Below are 25,217 nucleotides of genomic sequence, written 5' to 3' on the forward strand. Positions count from 1 at the left end.
GCTATGGGTAACCTCGATAATTTCTAAAGTAAGTGCATGTTCGGCACAGCTTTGTGGGCCGAAAGGCCTGTATTGAGCTGTAGGTTTTCTATGTTTCTATTTTGAATGGCAGGACAGACTTGAGGTTCTGAATGGCTTACTCTTAACCATAGATTTTCATGTTCTTATCTTCCATGTCAATCAGCTCAAGCAAAATGAATTAGAAATGATGTAGGAAGAGTACTTCTTTTCTTTCTTTTTAAATCTTTTTATTAATTTTAAGAAAAACATAAATTAAATATGAATACAAAGCATTTGAGAGTACATAATTAATAGTTTAAATAGACAATCAGATATATAATAATCAAAATATAAGGCCTCCCAAACTCATAGTATTTATGTAAAAGAATTGAAAAAGATTAAAAAAAAACCCAAAAAAAGAAAAAAAAACTAACCAACATGGGCCATTGCATAATGTTAAATACATACAGTAGTGCCAATAACTCCGAACCTCCATCCAAATAATTAAGGATAATAAAAGTAAGGTCTAGGATCAGACCATTTAACTCATATGAAAATGTTAAATAAATGGTCTCCAAGTTTCTTCAAATTTAACTGAAGAATCAAAAACCACGCTTCTAATTTTTTCTAAGGAAGAGTACTTCTTGAGTTGCACATTTTAGTGAAGACAACTCATAAACCAGGTAGGCGATGAGACGACTGGAAAATCCTTACTTTGAGGAGGAAAACTTTGGAAAAGATCCCATCCCCTTCCACATAAACTAGACTAATAAGAAGCTATAAAATTCTGACCAAGATATTCAGCTGCATAGTGGATACATTTAAGGTGTGACATATGTTCTCTAGAATGTAAAATTGATCATGAAATGTGGAAAGCCAGTGTGACCACAGCACCACACAACTGGAAAACAGATTCACTGGGTTCTCTCTGCACAACGCAGATATGGATGGAAGCTGTTGAGTACAGAGCAAAAGAGTCATATGTGCCTCTGTGACGCTAGACTCTGAAGAATCTGTTGTCCTCAACTACAAGAGTAGGTCTTGACTAACGAATGAAGTCTTCATCAGTGTAGCAGTGTTGGGGAAACCACTGCTTAAGACTAACAGAATCTTCACCTGAGACCTGATGTCTCAACGTGCCTGATAGAGACTCTTGTTTAGGGGTGGTGGGTGTTGGGGAGCCTATAGAGGACAGTGGCACTGCTGGGGAGGGAGGTCTGAAAACTTCACTGCCTCAACGATATCTATGTCCACCCCATATAATATGAAACAGCTGACTCTGACCCACCTCCAGAATGTTCAGGCATCTTAATTCTCAACCGCCACCCGTTCCCTTTGAGCTCTGAAGCAGCACACAAAAAGTGTGTAATCACCCTTCATGCGGACTCATGCCCAGAACCCAGATACAAGTCAGAACCTCTGACTACCCATCTCCCTCCATAGATGATGCTTGTCCTACTGAGTTCTTCCTGCTATTTGTGTGTTGCTCCAAATTCCAGCATCAGCAGTCTCTTAAGTGCCTCTTAGAAGTTTGCTGTTTTCAAAGCTAATGCTATGAGTAGATTCTGCAGTTAAATTCATATCATTCCCACAGCTCTAAAGGTCTGGGATTCAAAATATTAGTGTACACGTGGCACTGAATACTGTGCACTCAAGGACATATCTACCTGGTGACACTAGAAGATATTAGTGGGTGCTTGACACACAGCAATGCTTTAGCAGGAATATCTATAAGCCCTATAACCCACAATCGAACAGCCCAAAGCTTGTAAGCATCCTCCTTTCCTTTGTTAATCAAAGTACAGGACATTTTTGCAACTCAGATTATAACAGTTTTCAGATTCTTTGCATTTTATTATTTAAGCACCCTAGGAACTTTGACTAACAGATTTTCCAGGCAACTAGGTCATACTCCCATTAATATCTAAGCATGCTTTTATTTCACTTCCTTTATATTATGCAGTGGTATAATAGACTTCCCAGTGAACTTGTTGCATTAAAGAGTGGGACACATACAAGTTGTCCAATCCTCAACTCCAGCCACAGACCTCCCACTTCCCTGAATCCTGACAGTCTGGGTCATTCCCAAGTTCTGACCTCACTCCAGAATCTGTGCACTAATTGTGCACTCTGAACCTGGATCACATGATGAATTAATGAGTGAGGAAGATGCCCAACATTTAAGGTATCAAAACATTTGGAAGCTAAATTATCAGAATTTTACTGTACTGCAAAAATTCAGGCACAAAGATGATTCCAGATCAATGCAGAATCCCCATTCCCACTCATCTTAGCCTGAACATTGTCCTGTAAAGAACATTTTCTACTGATTCTGGTTTCTTCCCCCTCTATTTCCAGTCCTGATGGAGGGTCTTGGCCCAAAACACTGACTTTTTATTCCTTTCCGTTGATGTTGCTTGAGTTGCTGAGTTCCTCCAGCCTTTTGTATGTTGCTCTGGATTTACTTCCAGCATCTGTAGAATCTCTTGTGTTTACCTTCTACTGATCCAGTCCAATCCACTGAAGGTTTATTTTGCCTGCAGAGAGCTATATTACACTGTCAAAAGGCAAGATCCCTGTTCACAAGCTGGAGTTTTGCAGCACCTTTGATATGGGGTTGAGCTGACTTCGTCAAGTTTTTCTTGACACCATCAGCATTCCCCTTTCATTCAATAGGTCTCGTTCTTGGTGAATAAATATTTTTGGAATTTAGCCAGGAGTAACAAAATTGAGTAAAGTACTGGTGTTGGACAAAGTGAAGATCATTTTTTGTGTTCTTGACATCTTTTGATCCATATGGAATACAGACAAGAAATGTTGAAGATTTACTGTTTACAGGTAATGCAAAAATACAGCTCCACCACTGTAATTTCTTTAGTCTCTTCACCACCTCAGTTTTCCATCTCCAAATTATATTCCTAAATGAATAAATTCCCACCTTCATCTCACCTTTAACCTCCACTGCAAATTGCTTCCTTGTTGGCAATTCAATGCTCACTTTGCCCACTATTTTATGACCTTGAAATCCAGTTTAATTCTATGCTGAGCATCAGATCTTTTTTCTCTTCTCCATCCATTTCTAAGATTCTGTTCACCGTTGCTTGTATCTCACCAACCTTCCCACTCTCAGTTGCCCATCACTCCCTTGTTTTGAATTCCACTTGTCTCCACATACCCTAGTTCCTTGGTCTGAAAGCCAGGCCCATCATAGACTTCCCCACAATTGTTTCTACCATATATTCCTCCAGACATTGTTCCTTAGACCCTGCCAACCCCTTCCTTTCAAGTGATGATGATTTACCTATCACCCTGACAGACCTTTTTATGGATCAAAAACAAAATATTGTGGATTCTAGAAACCTGAAATAAAAATAAGAAAATGTCTGTGGATACTAAAGGGGTCAACCAGCACCTGGGGAGAGAGAAACAGTTACCATCCAGGGGTAAGATAAAATAAAGTGGGGGTGAAGATGGTCATTCAACAGTTTGTAAAAACAAAACTATTAAACAATACACCATAATTGGGCCAGCACGATAGCATAGTGGTTAGCACAATGACTTACAGTATAGGAGATCGGGTTCAACTCCTGCTGCTGCCTGTAAGGAGTTTGTACATTCTCCCCATGACTGGGTGCTTCAGTTACCTCCCACAGTCCAAAGGTGTACCAGTTGGTAGGTTAATTGGTCATTGTAAATTGTCCTGCGATTAGGCCAGGATTAAATTGGGGATTGCTGGGCGGCACAGCTCAAAGTGCCGGAAGGGCCTATACTGTGTTGTTTGTCAATAAAAAATAAAAATTATACCACTATAGTTTGTGTACGGGTCGTCAAAATATTCACCTTACGTGTAAGTCCTGGGCATCCTGGCATGGTATACCATTTACAAAGCTTCCCTGCAGTCTACCCTGTGAATGTATCTTTGCAATAAATATGTTATAGTAACAATATACTTACTGTTTCCATATACATTTACAGTGTACCCTGTAAATGATAGTTCTATAACATTCTCGCACAGTTTGTCCTGTAAACATGTCTTTGCGTATTCTCCTAATGTGTGCCTTATGAAACGTTTTGGCCAAACTTAGCTCCTAAAACTCACAGCTTCTAACCACATTGAGTTTTGTGTTCCCACAATTCCCTGTTCAGTACAGATTTATTTTGTTAAGCAGCTGGGAGGTTATTCCCACCGAGCTTCAACCTGGATCTTGTTCATGGAAGCAACACAAGTGCTCATTGTTCAGCACCAAACTGAAATCCCTGCAGACTTGTGCCCAGAATCAGCTGATGATTTAATGAAGGTTAATTACATTTGGATTAGACTGGATTAAATTAGATAATACCAGGATCAACTTGGTTACTTTCAGAAATATGCGGACTTAAACATACTGAAAATTCAGTTAGCAAAAAAAAGATGCAATTTTAAATGTTTTAGCTATGTCAAGAACTTAAATATTTGTTTAATGAATTCACAGTACATTATTAGCTAAGTAAGAGGGACAATAAGACATAAAACAGAAACCAACCAGCCTCTTGTCTTTTCCAACCAGAATCCAACTGAAATCCAACTACTGTATTCCTATCTGGCAACTTCATCTAACTCTGATGAATACATGAAACAATTTATATGCTGGTTCCCTTTAAGGCTTTTTGATTTTTGGATGCTTCCCATTAGAATTCCATAAGAAATTGCTTTGAGAATTTGGGTGGGGGCATTTTGGAGAATTATTGAAGAAGGCATTCAGTCAAACTAAAGTACACAAGCTAGGAATAGGTAGACAGGGCTAAGGGAAGATATGATGGGGTCGTTCAGGACTATAGAGAGTTTTACCAATTGGGGTGAAACTATTCCCAATGAAGAAGATTACTAACTAGGTGTCACAGATTGAAACAGAGAGGAGATGAGAAGATCCTCTAATGCACCTGATAGTCATAACCATGAAATCATACAACACAAAAATAAGACCTTAGAGTCGACCATTAGGCAATTATCCAAACTAATTCCACCATTATCATTCCCATCACTCCCAGATTCCAACACTCACATACACATCCAGGACAATTTAGACAGCCAATTGACCTACAAACACACATGACTTTGAGAAGCGAGAGGAACACTAGGGAACCCAGATGAAAGGCATGCATTTGCAAGAAGATTGTGCAAGTTCCATGCAGATAGCAAAAGAAGTCAGGATTGAACCTTGGTCAATAGATCAATAACAGCTGAACCACTGTGCTGTCCGCATAGCGCTAGGAGCAGATGTCACTAGAGTTTTCAGAAAGGAGTCAAATGGAAACTTGAACAATAAAATGTTCCTGTGGTATATCAATAGGGAGAAGAATATGACTAATTGGTACTAAAGACTACATCGGCAGTCTTCTTGAACAACTGACAATTTTATGGTCTTTGCTGACTATTAGCACCAGGAAATACTGGATTAGTTCATCACATGATGTTATACAAATCAATTTTTGCAACGAGCTTCCTCATTAAACATAGGCCACCTAATGTGACTATTGTAATGAGTGACAAATGTAGACACATAGGAGAGAGTACTGGATCTTGATTCCTTTCTTGATACACACATTCCCTACGTTCTGTACCTGACAACTGTTTGTAATCTGAACAGTTTGTAATTTGAAAACGAATAACAGTGGTGGGCGAGGATCATAGAAACAGCTGTGACAGGACAGTAAGCAGGTCTGGGAAAAATGGTAGCCAGCCAGCCCTGCTCACGGAGTGAATAAGTGAGTGTACTCAGCACTCCCACAACTCAACCTCTGATTGCTGCAGCTCAGGGAAGGGGGTTTGGTGGCTGGCTAGAGAAGGCAGGCAGATTGCCCTGCCCTCGCATGGCAGAAGATGCTGGCACTCCCATAGGATCTTGCAAATCTATCCACATCCATCACACTGGTCTCCCAAACACTCACTTATATGTACAGGGTATCCATAAATCGAGCATTCATAACCTGGGAAGGATCTGTACATGGTCGTGATACAGTCCAATTGCTTGACCCAACTATTGAGGTTTTTGAGGGCTCAGTTTTTGTAGATGCCGTGCTATTCCCAGAATTCCTCATTTAATATTTAGGCAAAAGAAATTAAATTCCTTTCCAAGACATAGATAGCCCGACAGCCCCTCTTAATATCATTCACATTTGTTCAAGTTTCGCGCAGATCAGTCAACTTATCCATGCTCTGTGAAATAGTCTGGCAAGCAGTTCAATTATAAACTACCAGTAACCCAACTGTTAAATTAATTCTGCCACTTCCTGACAACAAATAAAAAATGGTCCAGGAAAAACCTTGGACCCGTTCCCTACATCCTGAAGCACTGTAATAGAGTTGATGTGTTCACAGTGCCACAGAAACGCTGTGATCTGGTTCCACCATTCACCCTTTCTCTCCTAGGCTCTGACTCAAATTAAGCCAGCACTGTACTTCACTAATCTTCGGAACTGCCAGCTCTCCTATTGCCTTATTTCTAAGTATTGGTTTAATTGCTAATGGGTCAGTATATGAGGACATTTCTATAGCACTGAGACCCAAGCTACCAAGCTTAGTTAACATGTATTCTATTTTCAACACTCCCTCACTGAACCTACTGGATGATTTTTCTGCACATTAAATTCCATGGCCCTTCAAACAAAATTCCATTCTCAGAACTGTGAGTCTACCTTTCAACATAATGTGGGTCAGAATCTATATTGAAAGGCAATTCCTACCTTAGCCTGGAGCTTTTGCACCAGTTGAGCCTGGCGCTGCTGTCCATCTTGATAGGCTTGAATTTTTCTCCTGTATGCCCTCTCTTCATCGTCAAACTTGCGACAGAGATCTAACACAGCTTTTGACTCAGCCGCCTCTTGTTCCCTTTCAGACACTTCAAACTTGAGGCATTTCTCCAGCTAATGAGAAACAGCAGCGAAAACAGGTTAGTGCTGTGGGTAACCACAGAACCCTTAAAGCCATTTTAAATGGTGTTGAGTTATAGACCATAGAAACAGATCTTTGACCCACTGAGTCTATGCTGACCATCAAGTATTTATACTAATCCAGTTTTATTCTCTCCACATTCTCATCAACTTCCCACAAACTCCACCAGTCACAGACATGCCGGGGCAATTTAAGTGGGCAATTAACCTAGCAACCCACATATCTTTGGGATTTGGGAGGAAATCAGGACACCCAAGGGAAACCCATGTGGCCACAGGGAGAATCTTCACACAGAACCCAAAGTGAGGATTGAACCTGAGCTGCTGGACCCTTGAGGCGGGGGCAAGGGTGAACAGCATCGAGCATGGTGCATGTTGGTACCACTCACAAGGACATGAAGTGTGAACAAATCCATAGGTGCTAGGTTAAAGGACAGGACCCCCAGTATGGTGATCACAGGATTGCTACCTGTGCCACATGCTAATGAGGCTAGGAACAGGAAGATGATACAGTTTACCACGTGGCTAAAGAGTTGGAACAGAAGGAAGGACTTCAGATTTTTGGAATATTGGGCTCTCTTCCAGGCAAGATGGGACCTGTCCAAATGGGGTGGTTTGTACCTGAACTAATATCCTTGCAGGAAGGTTCGCTAGTACCGTTCTGGGGTGGTGGGGGGGGGGGGGTTTAAACGAGAGATGCAGGGGGATGGGAACCAGAGTTCCAGGGCAGAGTGGTGTGGGGAAAGAAGATGTTAAGCCTACTTACAAAGATAGCAACCGATAGTTTGAGCATGATGGTCTAATTTTCTGAGTTGTGTCCATTTCAATGCAAGGATTATACTAGGTAAGGCAATTGAGTTTAGAGCATGGATTAGTATGTGGAATTATGATCTGATAGCCATTAATGAGACTTGGATACAGGAGGGGCAGGACTGCCTGCTCAATGTTCAGTGGTTCTGTTGTTTTCAACATGATAGCACGGGGAATAAAGGAAAAGGGGTGACATTTCTTGTCGGGGTAAAGGTCACAGCAGCAGTCAGATGGGACAGGCTGGTGGGCTCACCTGCTACAACTAAATGTGTGGAACTGAGGATTAAGAAAGGAATGGCCACATTAATGGGACTATAATTATAAACCACCCAATAATCAGCAGGATTTAGGTCAAATTTGTAGAGTTATTCAATCATACAACACTATAGCACAGAAACAAGCCCTTCAGCCCATCTAATCCATGCCAAGCTATTATTCTAGCTAGTAGCATTGACCCACAAGTGGACCAGAGCCCTCCATACCCCATCATCCAAGTACCTATGCACATTTCTCTTAAATACTGAAATTGAAGCTGCAACCACCACTCCAGTTGATATCTTGGTCCCTCTCACCACCTTTAAAAATGTCAACTTTCACCCTTCACATATGACCTCCAGTTCTATTCTCACCCAACCTCAGTAGAGAGAGTCTGCTTGCAATTACCCTATCTATACCCCTCATAATTCAGTATACTATTAAATCTCCCTTCATTCTCCTAGACTGCAGGGAATAAAATTCAAAGTTCAAAGTAAATCTATTATCAAAGTACAGCCACATCACCACATACACCCCTGCCACTCATTTTCTTTCAGGCGTACTCAATAAATCCATAATAGAATAATAACCACAATAGAATCACTGAAAGATTGCACCAACTTGGGCATTCAACCAGTGTGCAAAAACCAACAAACTGTGCAAAAACAAAAAGAAAGAAATAATAATAAATAAATAAGCAATAAATATTGAGAACACGACATGAAGAGTCCTTGAAAGTGAGTCCACTGGTTGTGGGAACATTTCAATGATGGGGCAAGTGAAGTTATCCCCTGATGGCTAAGGGGTATTAACTGTTCCTAAATCTGCTGATGTGAAACCTGTAGCTCCCATATCTTCTTCCTGATGGTAACAGCCAAAACAGAGGCTGTGCTGGGTGGTGGGAGGTCTCTGATGATGAATGCTGCATTCCTGCAATGCTTCTTGCAGACGTTCACAATGGTGGGAAGGGCTTTACCCATGATGAACTGGGCCACATCCACTACTTTGAGCAGATGTTCTAATCTATAACTCCTTTCCTTATAACTCAGGAACTCAAGTCCCAGCAATATCATTGTAAACTTTCTCTGTGCTCTTGCAATCTTATTGATATCTTTCCTGTCAGTAGGTGACCAGAATGGCACACAATACTCCAAATTAGGCCTCACCAACTTCTTATACAACTTCAAAAATAATATCCCAACTCCTGTACCCCAATTTACAAAGGATTGGCCTTCATCAATCAAAATGCGGAGTCCTAGAGTTGGGGTGTTATTTTGAAGTTGAAAAAGAAGTTAGCGAGGCCTAATATGGAGTATTGTGTGCAGTTCTGGTCATCTGTTGACAGGAAAGGGAGAAGAACTGCACACAGTACTCTTCGTGACTCTATCTACCTGTGACACCACTTTCAAGGAATTCATAAATCTTTCGAAAGGTGGCAACAAAAGTTTCAAGAAAAATAAGTTTGTAATTTTAAAAGTGATTTTAACTTTTCACATATTGACCAGGACTCCCATGTTGTAAAAGGACTGGATGTAATAAAATTTGTCAAGTATGTTCAGGAATGCTATCTTAATCAATATATATTTCAAGTTCAAGTCTATTGTTATCTGACTGTATATGTATGTGTTTTTATACACACACACACACACACACACACACACACACACACACACACACACACACACACACACACACACACACACACACACACTCTCTCTCTCTCTCTCTCTCTCTCTCTCTCTCTCTCTCTCTCTCTCTCTCTCTCTCTCTCTCTCTCTCTCTCTCTCTCTCTCTCTCTCAAATTAAACAATGTTCCTCCGGACAACGGAATACCCTCATAACATATATCACTCACAGCACATAAAACAAAATATTACCACTAATAAGTTAATGAACTATAAGTCAAAATGCATGCAAATTGCACAGGACTGGTGAATAGTCCAGTTCACTAGCAAGGTAGACTTGCAGATTTTAGCGTTCTTTATGATCAGCAGTGTTTATCGATGACGGAACAGATGACTGGGATGTGAAGCTTCACTGTGGATAGGAGCCGGAGAGGCTGCTGTAACCGTGGACGCTGCCATCCATTTTTTGTATGCATGCAAAGGAAACATGGGCTAGGGTCAGAGAATTTAATTGCTCTTTGGTAATTGCATCACACATTTTCCCCGTTGCCTAGCATTACTTTGTATAAACATGTCTAAATTTAGAATTGAATTCCTTTCTGGAATTTCTACACTAACAATCGAAAGAAATCTCTGCTAAAGAAGACACAAAACATGCAAAATGGAAATGTTTATGAGAAAGTGATTTGCACAAAAATATTTGGAAGTTCAGGGAGCGAGTAAACATTTTTGTGCTTAAGAATTTGATGTTTATTGATGCGAAGGATTTATTACATTAGGGAATAGAAAACGTTCTATTTCAGGTGCCCTGTCTCAGCATCAGAACTTTTGCTATGAAGTAAAGTGCCCTCTACAGTCATGTATTAACCAGGTTTCTGGAAGCAAAAAGCAAACTGCTGGAGGAACTCAACATGTAAGGCAGCATCTGTAGATGGAAATGGACAGCTGGGGTTTAGGGACTGACAGACAAAAGGTCCCAACACAAAACATCGACAGTGCATTTCCCTCCACAACTGCTGCCTGACACAATTAGTTCCTCCAGCAGCTTTTTGTTGGTATATAGCAAAGCTCTACACTACTGAGAAGGCACTTCGATACGTCGTGGCTTAAATGCAGTAAAAATCAGTCAGTATGAACCCATTACACACCCAGGTCTGTTACTGCATGGATTAGATAGAGAGCAAATTGCTATTTGTTCACTATGCACCTTATAGTGAGATGGAGCATGGTTTGTTGATGCTCTCCACATGGCCTTAGAACACCTGTGCAACATAAACACCTACGTCAGGATGCTGTTCATGACTATAGCTCAGGATGCTATTTAGAAGGATGAGAGGGGATCTGATTGAAACATATAAGATTATTAAGGGATTGGACACGCTGGAGGCAGGAAGCATACTCCCGCTGATGGGTGAGTCCAGAACTAGAGGCCACAGTTTAAGAATAAGGGGTAGGTCATTTAGAACAGAGATGCGGAAAAACTTTTTCACCCAGAGAGTGGTGGATATGTGGAATGCTCTGCCCCAGAAGGCAGTGGAGGCCAAGTCTCTGGATGCATTCAAGAGAGAGTTAGATAGAGCTCTTATAGATAGCGGGGTCAAGGGATATGGGGAGAGGGCAGGAACGGGGTACTGATTGTGTATGATCAGCCATGATCATAGTGAATGGCGGTGCTGGCTAGAAGGGCTGAATGGCCTACTCCTGCACCTACTGTCTATTGTCTATTGTCTATTGATGCTGTTCATGACTATAGCTCAGCATTTAAAACCATCATTCCCACAATCCTGATTGAAAAATTGCAGAACCTGGGCCTCTGTACCTCTCTCTGTAATTGGATCCTTGACTTCCTAACCGGAAGGCCACAATCTGTGTGGATTGGTGATAACATCTCCTCCTCGCTGACGATCCACACTGGTGCACTTAAGGGGTGAGTGCTTAGCCCTCTGCTCTACTCTCTCTATAGCCATGACTGTGTTGCTAGGCATAGCTCAAATACCATCTATAAACTTGCTGATGATACAACCATTGCTGGTAGAATCTCAGGTGGTGATGAGAGCGTGTACAGGAGTGTGATATGCCAACTAGTGGAGTGGTGTCACAGCAAAAACCTGGCACTCAATATCAGGAAGACAAAAGAAATGATTGTGGACTTCAGGAAGGGTAAGACGAAGGAACACATACCAATCCTCATAGAGGGATCAGAAGTGGAGAGGGTGAGCAGTTTCAAGTTCTTGGGTATCCAGATCTCTGAGGATGTAACCTGGTCCCAGCATATCAATGTAGTTATAAAGAAGTAGCTATACCTCGTTAGGAGTTTGAAGAGATTTGTAATGTCAACAAATACACTCAAAAACTTCTATAGATGTACCATGGAGAGCATTCTGACAGGCTGCATCATTGGTATGGAGGGGTTACTGCACAGGACCGAAAGAAGCTGCAGAAGATTGTAAACCTAGTCAGCTCCATCTGGGGCACTAGCCGACAAAGTACCCAGGACATCTTTAGAGAGCAGTGTCACAGAAAGGCAGCGTCCATTATTAAAGACCACCAGCACCCAGGGCATGCCCTTTTCTCACTGTTACCATCAGGAAGGAGGTACAGAAGCCTGAAGGCACACACTCAGCAATTCAGGAGCAGCTTCTTCTCCTCTGCCATCTGATTCCTAAATGGATATTGAACCCTTGGACACTAATTCACTTTTTAAAAAAATATACAGCATTTCTGTTTTTGCACGATTTTTAATCTATTCAATATACATAATTGATTTACTTGATTATTGATAATTATTATTATTTTATTTTATTATTTTTTCTCTCTTCTAGATTATGTATTGCATTGAACTGCTGTTGCTAAGTTAACAAATTTCACGTCACATACCGGTGATAATAAACCTGATTCTGATTCTGACATCAAGCTTCCTCATGATACCCTAAAGTAGAATCTATAACTGTCTACCTGAGAGTAGCAGTGGGTCCCTGATATCCTTAGCAGCACCTATAACAGAGCACCTCTGCACCATCCACCAGAAGTGGGACATCCTGGTGGCCAAACATTTTAATTGCCAATCCCAATCTGGTTTTGACGTGTCAGTCCATGGCCTCCTCTTGTGTCAAGAAGAGGCCGCCCTCAAGGTGAAGGAGGAACACCATATATCCCATCTGGGCAGTTTCCAACCTAATGGCATGAATATCGATATTTCTTTCCAGTAAACTAATCTGCTCCACTTCCTCTATTCCCCATTCTGACCTTTTAACCTCTTCTCACCTGTCTACTACTTTCCCTCCTCCTTCCCTTTCTCTTATGGTCCACCTCCTCCCCTATCGGATTCCTTCTTCTCCAGCCCTTGGCTTCACCGATCACCTTCTAGCTAGTCTCCTTCCCCTCTCTCCACCTTTTTATTCTGGCATAATCCCCTTTTCTTCTCAGTCCTGAAGAAGGGTCTCGGTCTGAAAGATCAACTGTTTATTAATTTCCATAGATGCTGCCTGACCTGCTGAGTTCCTCCAGCGTTTTCTATGTTACCCATAACAGATGATGTGATTACCTGGAGACACAAGAGACTGCAGATACTGGAATCTGCAGCACTAACAACCTGCTGGAGGAACTCAGCTGTGAGGGGGAAGGGTGAGGAATTGTTGACATTTTGGGTCAGAACTCTGCATCAGTAGGGTTTTTGGCCCAAAACATCGACGATTTCTCCCCCCACCCCCACAGATACTGATCAAGTCACAGAGTTTCTCTCGCAGATTGTTTGTTGCTCCAGATGTAGTCATCTATATTTTTGTACATGGGACCCTGTTGCACACAAATGGAAGGCCTTGTTTCCTGTAATATAACATTGACATTACTGCAGTTGCAATGTCCCGTGGGGAGAAAAGGCCCAGCTGAAATGGACGGATATTAATCACCATCGACAAACAAACTGAGGTGAAATGCAAACAAGCACTCAGTGATAACTTTCCAACAGGGAGCCAGCCATCGCACAGCCTGTCGCACTGGGTCAACAGACAGGAAATTACATTAGTAAATGTTAGCAGTGTCATATTACAGGGCATACAAGATTACCCAGTGGCACAGCCAGCAGAGTTGATTCATTGTCATAGAGCACTACAGCACAGAAACATGCCCCTTGGTTAATCTATTCCATGCTGAACTGTTATTCTGCATAGTCCCATCGAACCTCATCTAGCCTTCCATACCCCTCCCATCCACGTACTTATCCGAATTTCTCTTAAATGTTGCAATCCAACTTGTTCACCTTATATATTTCACCTTTCACCTTTAATCTATGACCTCTAGTTCCAGTCTTGTTGAATATGAGTGGAAGATGACTACAAAATCTGGACCAGCTGGAAAAAATAGCCTCTAAGATAGCATATCGATTTAATGCAGGCAAGTGTAAGGAGTTCTTAAAATGTAAGATATTCTCTTGTCTGCAGTATCCTCAGTGTCTTGTGTCTCTATCTTCAGACTTGTTTTAGGTACCCTCACTCCTCCTTCCTCAGGACTGCTCTTTTCTGTGGTCCAATTTTGCAAGGAAGTTGAATATAGTTAAAACGATTGCTGTATCAGTGCATTAAGAATACAATTTTGCTGATTCAAGTTGCTGGGGCCTCAGATTCTTACCATATTTACAAGTAACTGGTTTGATGATGACACTAATTTAGATGATACAGCAAACAAGTTAACAGTATTATATAATCTTACATAGCTGAGCGGTCAGATTTGTAACATGTCGATGAACACTTACCCAACATCCTCTATCTCACCTGTCACCAGACTTCCTCTCCTTGTGTTGATCCAGTCTGCCCTTAAATCTCTCTCTGTGATTTGTTGCAACCATTCCCTATGAGGGTTGTTTACAATGCTTCTCCTAAATTGGATTGATCTGTTATTTGTGTTTGTGGCCTCTAGTCAGGTGTTTTGGCAAAAGGAATATCTTCACAGATCCTGTATGTTTTTGACTGGTGAAATGTTCCGCCCTTATTTCAGAATAATTGTACTTCCTAATTCTGAAAGTTCAAAGTAAATTTATTATTAAAATACATACAGTGTATGTCACCATATAGAAGAGGGGTTCATTATCTTGCGAGCATTCCCAGTAAATGTAAAGAAATACCATAGAAATGATGAAAGACCACACACAAGATGGACAAACAACTAATGGCAATGTTATCTCCCATGGTAGGGAAGTCTAGGACAAGAGGGCATGACTTCAGAATTGAAGGTCGTCCACTTAGAACAGAGATGCAGAGAAATTACTTTAGTCAGAAGGTGATAAATCTGTGGAATTTGTTACCATGAGCGGTTGTGGAGGCCAAGTCATTGGGTGCATTTAAGGCAGAGATAGACAGGTTCTTGATTAGCCAGGGCATCAAAGCATATGGGGTGAAAGCAGGGGAGTGGGGATGACTAGAAGAATTGGATCAGCCTATGATTGAATAGCAGAGAAGACTCGATAGGTCAAATGGCCTACTTCTGCTCCTATATCTTATGTGTTGCACTTTGGAAGGACAAACTGGGATAGGATGCCATTTCATTGGCTCTGCATTCAGCTCTTCCATCTGGACAATGAAGATGCATAGATCAGGATGCTCTTCACTGACTACAGCTCAGCATTCAGTACTATCATCCCCTCAAAACTCATCACTAAGGTCCAAGATGTAGACCTTGATGCTCCCCTGTGCAACTGGATCTTTGATTTTCTGACTCGCAGATTCCAGTCCGTACAGATTGGTAACAATGATCACTGACACCACATTGACACCAATAATCTCCTCCATAATCACCATCAGCACAGGAGCACCACAAGCCATCTGCTTAGCACCCTGCTCTACTTGCTTTATATCTATGCTTGTGTGGCTAATTACAACTGCAATGTCTTAATCAAGTTTGCTGACAACAATGATAACAAGCTTGCAAAACAAAAATAGTGATGAATTGGAGTATAGAGTGGAGATGGAAAATCTGGTTGAATGGTGCCACAAAAATGACCAAAGAGCTGATTATTGACTACAGGAGGAAGAAGCTGGAGGTCCATGAGCTAGTCCTCATTGGGAAATTGAATCAATAACTTTAAATTCCTTGATATTATCATATTTGAGGACCGGCGTGTGAGTGCCATGACAGAGAAGGCACAACAGCACCTCTTCTTCCTGAGAAGTTTGAATACATTCAGCATATCATCCAAAACTTTGATAAACTTCTATAGATGCACAGCGGAGAGTATCCTGAATGGTTACACCACAGCTTGGTGTGGAAACACTGATGCCCCAGAACAAAAAAAACCTAAAAAATGTGGTGGATACAACCCAGTTCATTACAGGCAAGACCCTCCTGAGCACTGGGACAAGAAAGCAGCATCCATCGTCAAGGACCCCCACTATCCAGGCCATGCTCTCTTTTCACTGCTGCCTTTGGGAAGAAGGTACAGGAGCCTTAAGGCCCACATCACCAAGTCCAGGAACAGTTATTACCCCTCAACCATCAGGCTGTTGAACCAGCGTGGATAATTTCACGCACCTCAACTCTGTACTCATTCCACAACCTATAGACCCACTTCCAAGGACTCTACTACCCATGTTCTCAGTATTATTTATTTATTTTTGCACAATTTATCTCTTTGTCAATTTGTTTGTATTTCTTTATTTTCATGTAAATGCCTGCAGGAAAATGAATCTCAAAGAAGTACGTATATGGTGAAATGTATGTACTTTGATAATGAAGTTACTTTGCCAACTGAAATACCCTAAAACCATCATAAAATTTCCCTTTTTACATGTTTTTTCTCTCTCCCACTGTAATCTGTATCCCTACATTCTGGATACTTGCATATAACTCCCATCAGGTTCTTTTCCCCCTTGCAGTTAGAGAGCCACTATTTTATAATGGGGTATAGGACGTCACCGGAAAACAAAAGAAAGAAAAATATGAATGTTGTTAATTTAAAGTAAAAACACTCAATTTGTCAGTCAGCATCAATGTAAAGAATAACAGTGAATGATTCAGGTCTATGTCCTTTTGATGGAACATTGGTGATCTTTCTGTTGATCACTGGTCAGACACGAATATAAAGTGGAGGCTCAAGAGACTGTGGATGATGGAAATTCTGAGCAACACACAAGGAGTTGGAGTAACTCAATGAGCCAGACAGTACCTATAGAAGAATATGGACAGACCACTAAACTTCTGACCTGAAATTTAGATTATCCATTTCCCCCTCCACAGATGCTGCCTGACTTTTTGAGTTCCTCTTGCTCTTTTTCTGAAAGTAAGGTATAGCTTTCTTCATGTTTGGCTTGATTTTTACTGCAAGACTCTGTTGGACATTGATATTGTAAAATGCTACAAGCCCGTTTACCTTGCTTAACGATAAGGCAGGGAGCAGGGGAACAGTGCGGCCTTGGTTGTAGCGAGGATTAGGCCTCAAGCCGCAGGCTTGCCTGTTGTAGTGGTCCAAGAGAGGAGACACAGGAGGCGGTGTAGCACAATGTCCATGCCTGGCTGGGAGCTGGCCCCTCCTGTCAGTGCTGCCCTCCAGTGTTCGATTGGTGGAACAACAAGCTGAACTGCATGCATGCATATATACGTTCTTCTGTGGACTGCTGAGAAATGCTTGTTCTTGCCAACAACACCCATGCACCATCAATTTATAGGTCATGTCACCTGTTCTGTGTATGACTGTTGGTACTGTGTTTTACACCTTGGCCCTGGAGGAACACTGTTTCATTTGGCTGTATTCATCCGTGTTCATGTATGATTGAATGATAATTAAACTTGAACTTGAACTTCCGATATTCTCTCTTCAGGACCTCATCCCTTTTCCTGCCTATGTTGTTGGAACCCTTATGTATTATAACTTCCGGCTATTCACCCTTCCCCTTTAGAATGATATGGATCAGATCAGAGACCTCTCTGACCTTGGTGCCTGCTGGGCTACATATCATCCTGCTGTCTCTTTCCCCTCCATGAATCTCCTGTCTGCTCCCCTAACTATGATTCCTCTATCACAATTGCACTCCTCTTCTCCCCCTTCACTTCTGAAGCACAGAGCCAGACACAATGCCAGAGACCCAGTCGCTACGGCTTCTCCTGGTAGGTTGTTGCCCCGTAACAGTATTCAAAGTGGTATACTTATTTTTGAGGGGAATGGCCAGAGTGGTGTTCTGCACTGGCTGTGTGTTCCCTTTCCCTCTCCCGACAGTCATCCAGCTACCTACCTTCTGCAAGTTACAGGTGACAACCTCCCTGTAGCTCCCATCTATCACCTCCTCATATGAGCCGAAGGTCATCCAGCTGCAGCTCTAGTTCCTTAACACGGTCTCGAAGGATCTGCAGCTTGATGCACTTCATGTGGATGCAGTTATCAATCTCCCAGAGTTCCCACAGCTTACACAAAGAACATACCACTGACCCCTCAATCCATTCTCAATGCACTAGTTGTGTACTAATACTCAAAGAAAGAGAAAAAAACTTACTAGAAACTTACATAGAGCCTCCACATGTTCACACATTGGAGAGGGTCCAAAGGAGGTTTACAAGAATGAGCCCAGGGATGAAAGGATTAACATGAGGAGCACTCAATGGCTCTGGACCTGTACTCACTGAAGGAATGAGGGGGATCTCATTGAAACCTGCCGAATAGTGAAAGGCTAAGATAAGGATGGACATGAAGAGCATGTTCCAACTAGTGGGAGAGTCTTGGACTAGAGTGCACAGCCTCAGAATAAGAGGAGGTTACTTTAGAACAGAGATGAGAAGGAATTTCTTTAGCCAGAGGACAGTGAATCTGTGGAATTCATTGCTACAGACAGCTATAGAGGCCAAGTTATATTTAAAGTGGTTGTTTGTAGGTTCTCGATGTGAAAGGGTGTTAAAGGCTACAGGGAGAAGACCAGATTATGGAATTGAGAGGGAAAATAAATCAGCCATGATTGAATGATGTAGCATTGAAGGGTTGAATGGCCTAATTCTGCTCCTATATCCTATTGGCCTTCAAGCTAGTGTCTCCAGAGATGTTGTCAACAACATTTAAGACTGCAAAGCCATATAGCAATCAACCCTTCCATGTATATAACAACTTTTATGTAAGGTTTAGCTTTCCAGGTTCAGTCTCAGCTTGGATTTAAACCTACCCACATTCCTGACCCTGGCGTTCTTAATCCTGACCCCAGCCTCACACCTTGTCCTAACTCTGGACTGTACATTTAGCTTCTACTTCTCCATGCTCTTGATCTGGTGAGCAGACAAATCGATAGATGGCAACTCACAAGGGTACCATCTGGGGAGGAAGAAAGTATAAAAAGACAAGTCCTGCAGTTTGGGGGAGGAGCAACAGAGGAAAACAAAATGCCTAGATGGTTAAGCCACAAGTTGGGCTGAAAACTACAAGAACAGGAGGCAGCCCATCAAACTCTACCTCAAGAATTTCTTTTAAAAAGAAAAGGAGGGCTTCTTACAGCTAAATAATTCCCTACTTGGCAGGTGCCAGCTAGTAAAAGCTTTTGCCCGATCCAACAAGTCCCATGTGCGGCCTTCGGAGGATAAAGTGACTCTGGTCTTTTGATTTGTTCCCACACTGGGAGTTGCAGGGGTAGTTTGCATCTTTTATTTACCTTGGGTTTCCTTTTGTAACTATCAACTACTCTCTTCCACCCAACAGTTAACAAAATCTACTACGGTCCACTAACAGAGGGGTCTACATTACAACGATGTAAACGATTTGCTCAATTCTGCATCTAATATCTGGGTGAGGGGTGCCAATGATAGTCAATCATGCAATGCCAAAACATTTCCAAAACTATTTGTTTTATTATGTCCACTAGTCTGCACCTCCTCTTTTGGTCTGCAGCAGATGACCCAATTGCTTCTGGCCCAATTGCTTTAATCAGAATCAGACTTAATGTGTCATGAAATGTATAGATATGCAGCAGCAATGCATTGCAATACATAATAATAAAACAGTAGATTACAGTAAGTGTATATATGTGTGCATATATATATATATATATATGTGTGTGTGTGTGTGTGTGTGTGTGTGTGTGTGTGTGTGTGTGTATATATATACACACACACACACACGTTTTAAAAGTTAAATTGAATAAGTAGTGCTAAATAAAAAGTTCATGGGTTCAATGTCCATTCAGAAATCTGTTGACAGAGGGAAGAAGCTATTCTTGAATCGTTGAGTGTGTGTCTTCAGGCTCCTGTACCTCCTCCCCTGATGGTTGCAGTAAGAAGAGCGCATGTGCGCATGTCCTGGATGCTGGGGAAGTTAGTGCCTATGATGGAACTGACTGAGTTCACAACGATCTACACCGTATTTCAATCCCGTGCAGTGGTCCCCCACCTCACCACCACCACACCAGATGGTGATGCAGACAGTTAGAATGCTCTCTACTGTACATTTGCAGAAATTTGCAAGTGTCTTTGGTAACATGCTAAGACTCCTCAAGCTCCAAATGAAATACAGCTGCTGTCATGCCTTTCTTTGATTGCTACATTGATATGCTGGGCCCAGAAGATATTGACACCCAGGAATTGAAAATTGCTCATCCTTTCCACTTCTGATCCCTTAATGAGGACTGATGTACATTCCCTCATCTTATCCTTTCCGAAGTCTACAATCAGTTCTTTGGTCTTACTGATGTTGAGTGCCAGGTTATTGCTACGACACTACTCCACCAGCTGATCTATCTCACTCCTGCACAGCTTCTCATCACCATCAGAAATTCTGCCAAAAACAGTTGTGTTGTCAGCAAATTTATAGATGGCATTTGAGTTGTAGCCGTGGGTGTAGAGAGGGTAGAACAATGGGCTAAGCTCACGTCCTTCAACTGCGCCAATGTTGATTATCAGCGAGGTGGAGATGTTAGAAGACTGTGGTCTTGCGGTGAGGAAGTCGAGGATCCAGTTATAGAGAGAGGTATAGAAGTCCAGGTTTTGGAGCTTTTTGATCAGGACTGTAGGAATGATGGTGTTAAACACTGAGCTGTTGTCAATAAACAGCATCCTGACATAGGTATTAATATTGTCCAGGTGATCCAAGGTCACGTGAAGAGTCAAAGAGATCGCATCTGCTGTAGACCTATTTCAAAGAAAGGCAATTTGAAGTGGGTCCAGGTCCCAGCTGAGGCAGGAGTTGATTCTAGCCACGACAAACCTCTCAAAGCATTTCATCACCATAGATGTAAGCGCTACTGGACAATAGTCATTAAGATAGCTCACCTTGCTCTTGGGCACTGGTATGATTGTTGCCCTTTAGAAGCAGGTGGGAACTTCCAACTGTAGCAATGGGAGATTAAAAATGTTTTTGTACACAGCTGCCAGTTGGTTGGCACAGCTTTTCAGAGCCCTACCAAGTACCCTATTGGGACCTGTCACCTTGTGAGGGTTCACCCTCTTGAAAGGCATTTTGACATCAGCCTCTGAGACAGAGATCACAGCGTCACTGGATGCTGCAAGGATCCTCAAAGCTGTCAGTTTATTCTTCCTTTCAAAGCGAGCATAAAAGGTGTTGAGCCCGTCCAGGAGTGAAGCATCACTGCCACTCATGATGTTAGGTTTCACTTCGTAGGAAGTAATGGCCTCTAAGCCCTGCCAGAGTTGTCGTGCATCCAATTTCACCTCTAACCTCAAATGGAATTGTTCTTTAGCTCTTGAGATATCACTCTATAAATTGTACCTGGCCTTCTTGCAGACCTGGATCACCAGACATGAATGCTACAGATCTTGCCCTTAGCACACTACGAATCTCCTAGTTCATTCATGACTTTTGATTTGGGTATGTATGATATGTTCCTGTAGGCTCACACTCAGTGAATTGTGAGGCCAATGAACTGTATCACTGCGTCCAGAATGGCAGGGGATAGCCAAATCTCCATGAAGCAAAATCACAACAGACCCTGATATCCCTCTGGTACAGCAATCTTATTCTGAAGACTTTGATTATATTTTCCAAACTATGTTTGCCAGCAGAATAGATAGTAGTGGAATTTGGAACCTCATCTTCTCAAACAAACTTTTAATCCAGCACATCACCCTCTTTTCTGTTGCCTTAAAGGGGAACCGTACTTGCAACTGGAGGGTGCATCCAAGATTTGTTGACTTTGTGCAGTGATAGGCTTTGTAAATGTTTTAAAATGATGCTGTTTACTGTATTGTCCATGGCTGTAGCTGTGGATTTCAGCTGTAGCAGATTAAGCAGGAATATCTGATGATTTCCACTGGAGCTGCTTGCACAAGTTGCCTTCTTAATGGTGCCACCGGAAAGTTTTTTTAAACTTTCTGAAGACAGGGGAAGCTCCCAGCACAAAATTTGTATGGGTATTAATGAGTGGCAAAGGTTTGAGGGATAGACAAATTGTGGGGGTAGTGGGGGAGGGTAATGGGGAAGGGTTATGGCTGAGTCAAATCCAAACAGTTGGCTCATCTTCTGCAGGCGAGTTGTCCCGTTAACAGGAAACAGCTGGCTGTGGCCTGCAACAATCTAGTCCTCTGTGAGGGCTGGGGGAAGGGGCAAGAAGGCAGGGGGCACCATTAATTCTGGTTCCTCAAAACAAACATTCTTTGCATTTAATCTTCACTCTCTGGGCAGATAATATTTCACAACACGGCCTCCACTGTTTTAATTGTTAACAATGTCCCTATAATGGTGTAATTACGCTGCCAGGTCAGCTGCTTTGTATCATAGCAATAATCTTTATTTAGTTCCAGTGGAGATTAAAACCAGATCCTAACCATTCAATGCTACTGAAATGCCTCCTTGCTTCTGGGAGCTCATGGGTTTAAAACTCATTACTTTTCGATCAATCCTGCTTTGGCTTGAGGAGTACTGCATTTCACTTTCTGTAAGGCAGAATGGGTCTGCTTCTTTGGCCTAACTCGCCCAGTTTTTCCCATCAGCTGTTTAGATCTTCTCCAAGGCAGCACCCATATTGCGCCTGAAGACATAAGACATTAAATTTAGAAAGGGGAGAGACTAGACAGACAAACTTATATTTTATCACATCAATCCGAATCAGAATCAGGTTTAATATCACCAGTATATGTCATGAGATTTGTTGTCTTTGCAGCAGCAGCAGCACAATGCAACATGTAATAATAGAAAATAAACTTGAATTACGGTAAGTATATATTAAACAGTTAAAACATTAGTGCAAAAATAGAAATTAAAAAGTAGTGAGGTTGTGTTTGTGGTCCATTTAGAAATCAGATTACAGAGCAGAAGACAACACACACACAAAATGCTGGTGGAACACAGCAGGCCAGGCAGCATCTATAGGGAGAAGCACTGTCAACATTTCAGGCCGAGACCCTTCGTCAGGTCTAACTGAAAGAAAAGATAGTAAGAGATAGAGAAAAGATAGTAAGATAGACAGAGCAGAAGAAGCTGTTTCTGAATCGTTGAGTGTGTGCCTTCAGGCTTCTGTATCTCCTTTCTCCTTCCTGATGGTAACAAGGCATGATTTAGGTGATGGGGGTCCTTAATAATAGGTGGCACCTTTTTGAGGTATTGCTCTTTGAAGATGTCCTGGACACTATGGAGGCCTTTGCCTATGATGAAGCTGACTAAGGCTATGACTCTCTGCAGCTTATTTTGAACCTGTGCTGTGCCCCTTCCCCCATACCAGACTGTGATATAGCCCGTCAGAATGCTCTCCACAGTACTTCTCTAGAAAATTGTGTCTTTGGTTACATAGCCAAACCTCCTCAAACTCCTAATGAAATATAGTCGCTATCAGGCCTTTTTTGTAGCTGCGTTGATATGTTGCTTCCAGGATAGCTCCTCAGAGACATTGACACCTAGGAGTTTGAAGTTGCTCGCTCCTTCTACTTCTGATTCCTCTATGGGGACTGGTGTGTGTTCCTTGACTTACCCTATCTGAAGTCCACGATCAGTTGCTAATACATGATTATGTTTTATTTTGGTGTATAACTCAGCTGAGCTACTTAAAACAGAATCATACAACTGAACACTTAAGTGAAGTTAAAATACTGGTGGAGAAGAAACAAAAGAAAGAGATGAAGTAAACCAGAATTATACAAGAGAGTTAGTAGTGTGATGAAGTAAATAGTCAAGCAAATTGTGCAACTTGTTCTGAAGAGATTAGATTTGACTAGTTTATTGTTAATGTGTTTATGCTCATATACACCGGGTGCAATGAATTCCTTTTCACATGAGGCTCACAGAATAAACAATATGCTGTTGGCACCGATGTGGGCTCTGTGAAGGATGCAGAAGGTTCATCGTGATATAGATCAGCTACATGAATGTGCAAAGGTACGGCAGATGGAATATAATGTGGAAAAATGGGAGGTCATCCACGTCAGTAGGAAAAGCATCACGGGTTACCACAGAACCCTGAAAACCGTGCAGAGTTACTGAGCACAGAAATGGACCAAAACAGTGAGAGACTGGAAGGTGTTGATGCTCAGAGAGAATTAGTGACAATTCTATTATGCTTTTTTGATGGGATCCAATAAGCACTATTAATGTCAATCTATAAACATGCATTTATTACTGACATGACCAAATTTAATCTTAAAACTGCTCTAGAGATAGTGGTTGAAAGATAATCTTGTCTGAAGACTTCCTTCTTCTTTGAGTAATTCCACTGTACTTTCCCTATCCCCATGAGAGGACACTTGGGCTCTATTTAAGGTTTCATTTAAAAGAAGGCATTTCTGACAGTTCATCTGAAAATGCAAGTGGGGTTATTCAGATGAGCCCACATTCCCAGTGGTACCACTGTCTACTGATTGCTCTATCAGGGAATGAAGGGTCTTCAGCCTGTGATGGGTCAACAACCCACAAGCAGTGCAGCATCCAAGCTTTTTTTGATCTGTGTTCTCATGGGATGAACACTGCAGGGAGAGATGCCCAGTTTGGTGAAATCAAGTGCACGCAACTGTGTGGGGATGTTGTAACCAATGTCAGTGACATCAGAAAAATAACATACTGTACAAAAGACATTAACCTGGGCTTCATGGAAATAGAACCCCTGAAAAAAATGTCCTTACTAGTACAGCTGCAGAGAAAATGGAGCTGAGAGTTTTCTGAAGCACAGGTCCTGAAGTGCCCAAGCCAGGATCACTACATTCAAAAATAGTTACCTCCCCCAAGCCATCAGGCTGATCAACATTTCCACCTGTTCACTCACCCCCACCCCCACCACCTCAGGGTTCATATGCCGAGTCAGAGTCACCTTATGTTCAGATACTCCCGAAGGCAGCAACACTTTTGCACATGCAATACATCCAGTCTATGCATATAAGCTCATCTTAAGTACGTATTTATGGCCACACTCAGCAGTTACCTGTATATTAATATTTGTTGTGTTGTTAGGCCTATTGTGTTGCTTTATGCTGCATCGGATCCACAGTAACAATCATTTTGTTCTCTTTTTCACTCATGTACTAAAGAATAATAATAAACAATCTTGAATTTTGAATCTTGAATCTTGAAAGCTCAGATGTAGAAGAATAATGTCCATTTGGCTGATGTAAGCAATGATGCCAAGTAGAAAGGAAACCATATACTGGGCAAAACAAATGTCATCAGGAGAAATGACGACATGAAAATCAATGATGGGGCAT

The 25,217-nt window shown here is 41.8% G+C and overlaps 1 protein-coding gene across 1 annotated transcript in view; it reads right to left on the reverse strand.

Moving 5' to 3' along the window:
* LOC140725332 (uncharacterized) overlaps positions 1–25,217 on the reverse strand; it is a 348,409-nt gene that overhangs the window by 237,780 nt on the left and 85,412 nt on the right. The window contains exon 4 of the mRNA XM_073040660.1: positions 6,724–6,903. Coding sequence (XP_072896761.1) covers positions 6,724–6,903 — 180 coding nt within the window. The remainder of the gene's footprint in view (positions 1–6,723; positions 6,904–25,217) is intronic.

Source organism: Hemitrygon akajei, chromosome 3 (genome assembly GCF_048418815.1).
Source record: "Hemitrygon akajei chromosome 3, sHemAka1.3, whole genome shotgun sequence".
NCBI classification, from domain to species: domain Eukaryota; kingdom Metazoa; phylum Chordata; class Chondrichthyes; order Myliobatiformes; family Dasyatidae; genus Hemitrygon; species Hemitrygon akajei.